General features: G+C 37.0%; 1 protein-coding gene across 2 annotated transcripts in view; it reads left to right on the top strand.

The window, feature by feature from the left end:
* Nucleotides 1-10,984, top strand: part of LOC109231098 (signal peptide peptidase-like 4) — a 17,853-nt gene that overhangs the window by 4,678 nt on the left and 2,191 nt on the right. For both annotated transcript variants that reach the window (XR_002068756.1, XM_019396657.1), the window contains exons 5-11: nt 3,372-3,523; nt 5,244-5,426; nt 6,517-6,551; nt 8,154-8,316; nt 9,918-9,971; nt 10,430-10,522; nt 10,644-10,786. Coding sequence is in view for 1 of the 2 variants with exons in the window: in XM_019396657.1 (XP_019252202.1) it covers nt 3,372-3,523; nt 5,244-5,426; nt 6,517-6,551; nt 8,154-8,316; nt 9,918-9,971; nt 10,430-10,522; nt 10,644-10,786 (823 nt within the window). In the remaining variant the exon portion in view is untranslated. The remainder of the gene's footprint in view (nt 1-3,371; nt 3,524-5,243; nt 5,427-6,516; nt 6,552-8,153; nt 8,317-9,917; nt 9,972-10,429; nt 10,523-10,643; nt 10,787-10,984) is intronic.

The raw sequence follows: 10,984 nt of genomic DNA, 5'->3' as shown, positions 1-10,984 counted from the left end.
TCCATTTTTTTAACATCGACGGCGCTCACTGGGGGTGTGCAGACTCCGGGAGGGGCCCCTTACGGCCCAAGCGCAATAATAAGCCATCTCGTGGCATCAAACAGGCCCTTGGCCTCATATCAATATCATTATAATACTGCTGCGGCGTGCAGCCCGATCCCATACTCAGTCCAAAAATCACACAATAGTATAAAAATATTCAATCCAAACTTCATTTAAAAATATTAACTTAATTTCTAATTTAAGAAAATGGCTGAGATTTCAAACACAGTATTAAATACCAGGACTGAGTTTAATATTTATAGATATGGTAAGAAACCATTAAAATAATCCCTGAAGGATTCAAGTAGTTGGCACGAAGCCCAATTATGACAATTAATCCATTTTTATAAGGATATTACAAATCTACAATCAATTAGGCAGTAATTTTATTAAGCGGGACGGACCAAGTCACGATCCCCGACGGTGCTCTACCCCACGCCCGTTATCCGGCGTGCAAGTCACCTCACATAGCACTACGTTATGCAAATTCGGGGTTTCAAACCCTCAACACAGCATTTACATTTATTATTAACATCAAGCCGGCCAAGGTCCTAGCTTGCTATGCCCTTGCCTTTCGAATTCACCTCTTCGTGCGTCGAATCTGACCAAAACCACAACGAATACGTCACAATATGCTAAGGGAATATAACCCAATCAAAAAGACTCGAAAAAACATCGAAAATCACGAAGTTGGCAAAACCCGAGCCTCGGACCCACTTCTCGAAAAATTAGAAAATTAACATCACCGGATTCCTCATCTCGACACGAGTCTATACATACCAAAATCTCTCAAATCGGACCACGAATGGCCCCTCAAATCTCAAATTTAGAATTTCAAACTCAAGCCCTAATTTCTTACAATTTGGCTATATTCTCATGAATTTCAAGGATGATTCTACAATAAAATCATGCTTTTAACTCATAAAACTTACCTTCAATTGACCCCAGTTGAAACTCTCTTCAATCCCCGTCCAAAAGCTCTCAACAATGCCCAAAAATGGAGGAAAAGTGGGTTGGGTTCGCGGATGATATGTTTTAAAACATTTTGCCCAGGTCTGACCCCTCCTTCTTCGCGTTCGCGAGACCACTCTCGCGTTCGCGAAGGCCAAGTTCCCCAGACCCTTCGCGTTCGCGTGGCATGTCTCGCGTTCGCGTAGGCCAATTGACTCCAGGCCCAAACTTCTTCTACGCGTTCGCGATTGCACTCTCACGTTCGCGTAGAACACTATTCCCCTCCTTCGCGTTCGCGTCTCATCCTTCGCGTTCGCGAAGGCCAAATCTCAGCTCCCCCATTTTTCCTCTTTGCATTCGCGAGACACCCCTCGCGTTCGCGAAGAAGGAAACCAGATACCAGCAGTTCAGCAATCCAACTAGTTCCAAAAATGACCCGTTGGCCATCCGAAACACACCCGAGGCTCCCAGGACCTCAACCAAAAATGCCAACATATCCTAAAACCTCTTTCAAACTTGTTCCAATCATAAAAACACCTCAAACAACACTAAAACCATCATTTCTCATCGAATTCAAGCCTAAGTTTTTCAAAAACTTCCGAAATACGCATTCGATCAAAAATCCAACCAAATCACCTCCGAATGACCTGCAATTTTGCACACACATCCCAAATCACCTAACGAAGCTACTGCAACTCTCGGAATTCCATTCCGACCCTCAGATCAAAATCTCACCTATCAACCGGCATTCGCCAAAATACTAACTTCGCCAATTCAAGTCTAATTCTACTCCGGACCTCCAAAATCACTTTTGATTACACTCCTAAGTCACAATTCATCCCCCGAAGCTAACCAAATCATCGGAATTCATATCTGAGCCCTCTAACTCAACAGTCAACATCCGGTTGACTTTTCCATTACAAGCCTTCCTTAAAGAGACTAAATGTCTCATTTTCTACCAAAACCAAACCGATTCGACTCTAACTTACCAAATGCCGATAATGAAACATGAAAAAGCAATAAATGGGGAAAACGGGGCGGTAATACATGAGACGACGGGTCGGGTCGTCACACAAGTCATATATCAACATACGAACTTAGTCGAACCTTTAGAATACCCAAAACAACATCAAAACACCAAATTACCCTCTGATTCAAGCCTAAGAACTTCTAAACTTCTAAATTCCGCAAACGACGCCGAAACCTACCAAACCACGTCCGAATAACCTCAAATTTTTCACACACGTCACAAATGACACTGCGAACCTGCTCCACCTTCCGGAATTCCATTCCGACCCCGATATCAAATTCTCCACTGCCGACCAAAATCGCCCAATTTTCAACTTTCGCCAATTCAAGCCTAATTCTACCACGGGCCTCCAAAACACATTCCGGACGCGCTCCTAAGTCCAAAATCATCTAAAGGAGCTAACCGAACCATAAAAATCCAAATCCGAGATCGTTTACTCATAAGTCAACATCTAATTGACTTTTCCAACTTAAACTTCTGAATAGGAGACTAAGTGTCTCATCCCACTCCGAAACCACTCCGGACCCGAACCAACCAACACGATACGATAAAATACAGCTGAAGAACACAAAAAGAAATGTAAATGGGGGAAACGAGGATATAACTCACGAAACGACCGGCCGGGTCGTTAAAGAAAATAAATTTCAAAACTTTTTAAAATATAATAGATTAGAATCTTGAAAATAAAATTAAAAAATATTTAAATTTTATCCAATTTACTTAATTAAGTGGAATAGAACAGATGAAAAGGGAGAGGTGCTTAGCAAGTGATCAACTTGTAATCTCATATTTATTAAATATGGTTGATAGTCATATGCTATTGAAACAAAGATATTTTTTTTTACTGAAAACGATTTAATTTGTCAAAAATCATATAATCCTAAATTGGTTGGGTAGAGAAATTTTCTTTTAAAAATAACGCGTTAATGAGTTAATGACAAACTAAGTTAATTCTTGGACTTTGTTTTAATGAATTTGGGTCTTTCTGAATTTCATCTAAACCTAGACTTTAATCACCATATTTTTTCTAGCATAAACTATGGTCATATGAAATTATGAGTAGTTAATCAATTAATAGATCGGAAGAGCNACCCCCCCCCCCCCCAGCCCCGGGACAGAAGTACGAAAAATTCTAGACGCCCCTATCCTGCAATCCTGATACTAGACCTCCAGACTTTCCTATCCAGGGCCATGTCCTCGGAAATCCGCATTCTAGCCACCTCCTAACCCACAACCCTAATGCTCGACCTCCACACCTTCCAATCAAGGGCCATGTCCTGTCTGATCACCTCTCCCTAATAGTGGTTCCCACCATTGTGACTTACAGACTTCTTTCCCATCTGTTCAGTTTATGTGCAGCTGTACTCTCCGAAACGTCCAACAGTTGATGTTGCTGAAGTGTTTTTATGGCTTATGGCTGTTGCTACCATATTATGTGCTTCTTATTGGTCTGCATGGAGTGCCAGAGAAGCAGCAATTGAGCAGGACAAGTTCTTAAAAGTAAGTCACGGTCATTTCTCGATTATATTTCCCACTCTCTAGTGACAGTCGATTTACTACTATATATAAGGGACAATGTAAAAAGTTTTGTAGTCCTTAGTTACATAGTAACTATCTTGTTAGCTTGCCAACCAAAAGGGTTTGCTCTTTCAAATATGTCCTTGTATTTGCTATTTATTACTTCATATACTAAAGTATGTTTCCAATAAATCAAGATACTTTCAAATCCTTTTTGGTAATACATAGGTCCTTAACCTAACTTTTGCAGGTGAAGTATGTACCATAAGTTTTTGCCCCTACTTTTTTTTTTTTTTTTGCTTAGGTTCCTATATTTAATTTGGTAAATATATTAAACTTTGAGCCCTTCAAAACTGCTTGAAAAGTTGTGAATGATGATGAATAATTATGCACAAAGATAAATCTAAAATGCTGATAACAATAACCTTGAAGAACTCATTTGATATTGGTAGAGTACTCTGTCGATCAAATTTTCTTAGTAATTCTAAAATTATAATTAAATATCTCTTCGATCTTATTTTTAATAGAAAAATTATTTTGAAAATATAAGTTTAGTACAATAGAAAATAAATTTCAAAACTTTTTAAAAATTAATAGATTAGAATCTTGAAAATAAAATAAAAAAATATTTAAATTTTATTCAATTTACTTAATTAAGTGGGGATAGAACAGAGGAAAAGGGAGAGGTGCTTAGTAAGTGATCAACTTGTAATCTCATATTTATTAAATATGGCTGATGGTCATATGCTATTAAAACAAAGATATTGTTTGTTTCTTAGAACAATTTAATTTGTCAAAACCAACAAGGGTTGTGGTGGAGTGGTAAGTACTCCTTCATCCTTAACCAGAGGTCTCGAGCTCGAGCCCCTGGGTATGGAGTCGCCTTTGTTAGGGAGCGCTTTACCCCTCAATGTGGGACTTCCCGGCGCGAATCCGGATTTAGTCGGGCCCCAATGTGGGTACCGGACACCGGATGGGAAACCAAAAAAAAAAAATTTAATTTGTCAAAGTCATATAATCCTTAATTGGTTGGGTAGCGGAATTTTCTTTTAAAAATAAAGCATTAATGAGTTAATGACAAACTAAGTTAATTCTTGGACTTTGTTTTGATGAATTTGGGTCTTTCTGAATTTCATCTAAACCTAGACTTTAATCACCATATTTTTTCTAGCATAAATTATGGTCATATGAAATTATGAGTAGTTAATCAATAAATACCAAAATAATCTATTAAAATATCTTCTTTATTTCTACCTCTAATTAGAAATTATATGCCCACAAATTCATCAAATATTAAAATATCTTCTTTAATTTATGATTATAATCCATTTGGAATCATTTTGCAAACTTTAAATTATGTTATTAAATATCAAGTTACCTTTGTCCCTTTGATATCTGCTTATTCCTTAGCACACTTGCTTTCTTATAAATATTTCTTTTAATAAATTATCTAATGATATGATCAGAAAACATAAATAATGAATAATAAATGGTTAAGCGATGATCTTAAAAAAGTTATGCCTAAAAACGTAACACAAATGATTATTATTATTACTATTAAGTAAAACCATTATGATGAACTTTATTGTCTTGATTTTGGGCCCGGGCCCGGGCTTTGTAGAACTAGTCATCTTTTAGATACATGAATGCTCATTGCACCTCTCCTTGACAATTTGGTTGAACTATGTATCTGCTCTTGTAGGATGGCTCAGATGATTATGGTGGCAAGGAGGTGACTCATTCCGGTGGTGTATTGGACATCAGCACAACATCAGCACTTCTGTTCGTAGTGGTTGCGTCTTGCTTCTTGATTATGCTTTACAAGTTGATGTCCTTCTGGTTTATTGAGGTTCTGGTGGTCCTATTTTGCATCGGTGGCGTTGAGGTATGTCATAGCTTTTGAAGACATTAGTTGATAATGTATCCTCTAATTTCTCTCTAACAACTTAAGCTTTTAAATGAGATGATCACATAGTTCATATAGGTATTAGAGCAGGCAAAAGTCCTAGGATCAAGTCTAACCATCACCCTATTATCTAAAAGAATTTTCATGTGTTTTGCCAAAAAAATGAGTCAAGCCTGCATGTGAAGGACGTATTGAAGACATAATTAAGTAATTAATAGTAACTAATAATGTGCTCTCTATAAAGCTTAAGCTTTTAGATGAGATGTATCACATAGTTTCAATGTACCGAGTGAGGAGCGTACACCCAAGGATACAATATACTCCCTCTATTCTAATTTATGTGACATTTCCCTTACTAGTACGTTCCAAAATGAATACATTTCTATATCTAGAAACAATATAACTTTAAGCTTTCCATTTTACCGTTAATCAAAAGCTTTTATAGTAACACAAATGTTATGGGATGTTTTATTTTTAATAATCGTGGTGTCCGGCCAAGCTAGCACATACTTTGACTAATTCCACGGGATATCTGTTATCTCCGACCAGTAACAGGTACCAAGTAACTCCGTTCACCAAGGTTTGGACTGAGAAGAATCACCTAGTGTTTTTACCTCTGCTAGGATTTGAACCTGAGACCTCATGGTTCTCAACCCACTTCATTGACCAATAGGTCACACCCTTGGGTGCAAATGTTATGAAATGTTTAAGACCACAAGTTTCAGATGTGCTATAACTACACAAATATTATGGCATGTTTAAGACTACAAGTTTCAAAAGTGTTCCTTTTTTCTTAATCTCCGTGCCTTCATCACATAAATTGAAACGGAGGGAGTACTAATTGTAGTTCCACTAGTAAAGCTCTATAAATAGCAACTAAGGGCATTTTCATCTGTACTTCTAGATAACTTCCATGTGTAGGTGATTTGATTTTATGTGATGACTTGCTAGCATGGGATAGTTATGTATAGGAAGTATATGAACAAAATGAATGGAATAAAGATCGTCTTGTCTCAACGTGACAACATATGAAGTCCATGCTGACACTTTCCCCTCATTGTAATTGCAGGGTCTACAAACCTGTTTGGTGGCCTTGTTATCATGGTATGTTTATTGTATTGGTGTTACTAATTGTTATCTTAGTTATGATGTCTCAAATGGTTGTTGTGCAAAATAAGCGAGGGCGAAGAGGAAGTGGATTGGAAGAGAATACAATTTGGAGCAAACTGAAACTTTCCCCCATTTCCATTATTTGGTATTCTTGGGGTGGTTGGCTGATTCAATCCCCACCAATCTTCGTTCTGTCTTAACCATTATAGTGGAGAAATACAGAATCCCTCTCATTTAATGAAGGTGCTCATTAGTTTTAAATTAACACTATCCCACTTCTCCTTCCGATTCAAAAATTTATTATTAAAGATATGTGTTCCTCCAACTTTTTCAAAGAAAAAAGTGTTCCTTCGAGGATAACCTGGAATGAGGGCAGCTGGCAAATTACCAATACAAGTTTCTATCAACTACACATTCTTTAAGTCCTCCTTAAACTTCTCCCCTGAGTTCAAGGACCTCAAGTGTAATTCTCAGATTTGGAGAACAAATATACGCACATTAATGTCATGCACTGCAATAATAGCATGACACTCATAAGCAAAGATCAACATATGTGGAATGAGATCTGAAAGCAACAAGAACTATGCCTCAGTCCCAAACAAGTGGGTCGGCGATTTGAATCCTTTTCTTCCTTCACGCTTAGCTCATACAATCACTACCAAAATAAAATAAAAGCGAAAGGAATAAGATTTGGAAGCCGAAGCACTGTAATTAAATTGTTGGTATAGAACAATGACAGAGGAAGTGTTCTCCCCGAGCAAACCAAATGAGAGGCAAAATTATAGAAGATTAGCTCTTCCATTTAATTCAAACCATAGCATTTCAAAAGTCTTTTGTTCTGTGGCTTTGATTTGAATTTTTAGTAGTAGTAGTAGTTCAGAAAGGCTTCCATCTGTTGACTTATCTCCACGGAAAATATTAAACTGCTAACTATTACTAGTAAGGGTGAAATGGCTAACAATATCAAACAGTACGCTTAGTAAACAGAGATACTAAACTATGGTGATTTAGCAGACTTCTGAGGAAGTACTTTTATGTAGCACTTTTGTATTTTAGAAGATTGAAAAGGTATGTATATAAAGTCTTAGTAATAGATAAGTCGTTCGACTCCTTGAAGTGAAAAATTGTCCGATCTGTGTAGGATGGTGGCCCCTTTTAGAATTCCATGGAGCTTTTTCTGAAATCTATGTTTTTTCAGTTACTTGGAATTATTTGGCTTCAAGTAGTCCTAGTTTTTTTTAGGAAGGCAAAGAATTCCCTTAAAAGAGAAACAGAAATGATATTGTTTTCGCAGTAGCACACTTCAAAATAGTTTGGGCATATCACAGGCTTGAGTTTCCTACTCCTCATCAGGTTAAGCATTTTAGTCTATTTGAGTTCTGCCCAATCTTTCATGTTTTATAGGGCTATCCTTTCATAATAGAGCAGTTACAGTTACGTTTGGTAATTACTCACCCGTCATCATCAATAGTATTGGTGATGGATACCAGATTTCTATTACTTTATTCTTGAAACAAGGTGTAATTCACTTTACATACCATAATGCCATTTCATAAGTTGGTCCTCAGACACATGGCTAATGGTCATTTTTTATAGTTTCAGATGGTTTGAACGTGCTCATGAATCGGTTATTAAAGTTCCACTTCTGGGGCCTGTTTCATATCTTTCGCTGGCAATTTCTCCATTCTGCTTAGCTTTCGCTGTTATGTGGGCGGTTTTCCGCCGTGTCTCCTTTGCTTGGATAGGTCAAGACATACTTGTAAGAACTATTATCATATTACACTTGTTACCTTTTTAATTTCTTGTCTTCATTTTCAAAATCCAGCAGTCTACCTTCACATAGTGCAATGATCTACCACGGGTTAAAGATATGCTTTAATGTAACGTTTGGCATGGGATGATGTGTAATCACTGGTATGCAAACGGTTTTGATATTTTCTTCTGCGCAAGTGGAAATTGTAAAGGATTAACATTTTGTAGTGGTGATTGGAACTTATTCAGTCGAAGAAATAAACTCGTTTTTATGTACTTCAAAGAAAAAAAAAGCTGTTTGGATTTTGTCAATATGAAGTCATGATATGATTAAAAGAGTGTAGACATGTACCTAAATATATAATTATTGTGAGAGAAAAAGTTATATTATCAAAATTCTGGTAAAAACCTCAGCACTTATATTGACCTACCTGCATTCTCGGACGCCTTTTTATCTCCCTGTTATAAAAAGAATAATTGTAACTTTCTTTCCCATGGAAGTATTATACTTCAGCTGTGATATCGTATTTTCTATAAAAAGTGAAATTAATCATACCTGTAAAGAGTATTTTATGGAGACATGGGAAATGTGATGTTGTAGCTTCTTGGTCCGAGTTAGTTTGTTTGGTGTGTGTTTATGCAGAGAGATCAGCTGGCATGCTTAGGCATCTTTTCCCTGTTGGAATTCTGCTTCTATTTTTTGCCTGATCTCAAGAGACAAAAATATCAATTATTTTTAATTTTTTAATATATTATAGCGAAAAGACATTCTTATTAAAAAAAGAGGTAAAAATGCATGTATTAGTTAAGGCGTTTGGACATTATATGATATTGAAGTCGGCAAAAAAGAGTATCTAAAGTTGAAATTGGCAAAAGTTTATGGAAGTTGAAATTGTGTCTGGACATGAACTTCACTTGGAAACAGAGTTTGTGGATGTTCAGGTTTTTCTAAGTGGAATCCATCATTTTTTTTGCTTGAAATGCACCTTCAAATGAATATTTTAATCGCTTGAAGTTCATTTTTTGCAAGTATAAGATAGTGCCGAGGAGGAGCCTTAGACTTGAGAAGAAGAATATAAATTGGTTGGTGCTTCATGTGTAAGAAGGCGGGGGAGCACGTGAACCACCTATTAGTACAGTGCCAGTTCAAAATTAGATTGTGAAGCATAGTAATCACGTGGGCAATGCCAAGAATCGTCGGATTATTTGGAGGGAAATTCAGGAGGAAGAAAAAGAGGAAAGCAGGGGAGGTGACCCTCTTTATGCTCGCGTGGTCAACTGGAAGGAGAAAAGTAAAAGAGCATTTATGGGAATTGAAAGTTCTTATCCAAAGTACACGTGATATTCCAATAAGCGTCAAAGTTCGGATGTTTTTTGTAGATAAACATATTGCTAGGAAGCTTTTCGTTTTTGTAGTTACTTTTGTTTGTGGTGTATACTTTTCTCGGCCTTTTGGCTAAGATCAAGTGTAGTATCTATTCTTGTCAGTTTAACATCTTGTATATGTGGTGTATATCGCTTCAATTAATGAAGAATTTACCTTAACAACAAAGAATATGATTTGAGCTAAGAGCTTGATGATCTTATTTTCTTCCTTCTCTTAACTAGGGTATTGTTTTGATCATTACCGTTCTTCAGATAATACGAGTTCCCAATCTCAAGGTAAATCAATTCATTGTACTGCATTTTCTCATTATGCTGTGGATTTTGTTATGTAATTGTTTCTGGTATTTATATCACAAGCAAATCATTTTTTGACAGCACCTTCAATTCCTTAATGTGGTTCCCCTAATTTTACACGCCAACTAGTCAATAGATAAGTGCTCAAAAAGCTAAAGTTTACCGACTTCATTTTCTGTGCTTCTCCTCGTTCTCTTCCTCCTAACAGAGCATTGTGAAATGGTTGTCGCCCTCCAGTTTATCTTGTACTTCTGTTGGCCTTTCAACTATCATGCAACTAAGCAATTGTAACGATTAAGCACAGTAATGAGTAATAGTATGTTTCAGAAAGCTATCTTCGGATATGATTACTTTTATGTTCTCTCTAATATCAAACTGTGGCTCTTTAACAGGAACTGGCAGTGAAACTAATTAATTGTTTTTTTCTTTGACCTTATCAGGTGGGAACAGTTCTTCTCACTTGTGCATTCTTCTATGACATTTTTTGGGTATTTGTTTCCAAATGGTTGTTCCACAAGAGTGTTATGATAGAGGTATGCTCATAGTTGATTGTTTGTTTCTACTTTAGGTTCGCTTATGTGCTTTCCACCCTGCCTGTCGCAGAATGGAAATTCGTTGATGTTGACAAATGTTATTTGTTGGCTTCTGCGGCAGGTTGCACGTGGTGATAATAGCGGAGAAGATGGAATTCCCATGTTACTGAAAATCCCACGAATGTTTGATCCTTGGGGTGGCTACAGCATCATTGGGTTTGGCGACATAATTTTACCAGGATTAGTAGTAGCATTTTCATTAAGGTTTGACCACTACCTGAATGATAATTGCATTTCGTCCATCAATATAGTTCCACAAAGCCCCACATATCTAACACCAGGTTTACTTGTAGTGTTCATGTCAAGATTTGGCCGCGGAGCTGTATGATAGTTTTACTTTATCATAAGAAATGGCTGTTTTTTTTTTGTGTGTGTGGGTGGGTGGGGGGGGGGGGGGGGGGT

The sequence above is a fragment of the Nicotiana attenuata genome, chromosome 8, assembly GCF_001879085.1.
Source record: "Nicotiana attenuata strain UT chromosome 8, NIATTr2, whole genome shotgun sequence".
Taxonomy (NCBI): Eukaryota; Viridiplantae; Streptophyta; class Magnoliopsida; order Solanales; family Solanaceae; genus Nicotiana; species Nicotiana attenuata.
Note: the sequence above shows the minus strand (reverse complement) of the source record. Positions and strands in the feature narration are given on the sequence as shown.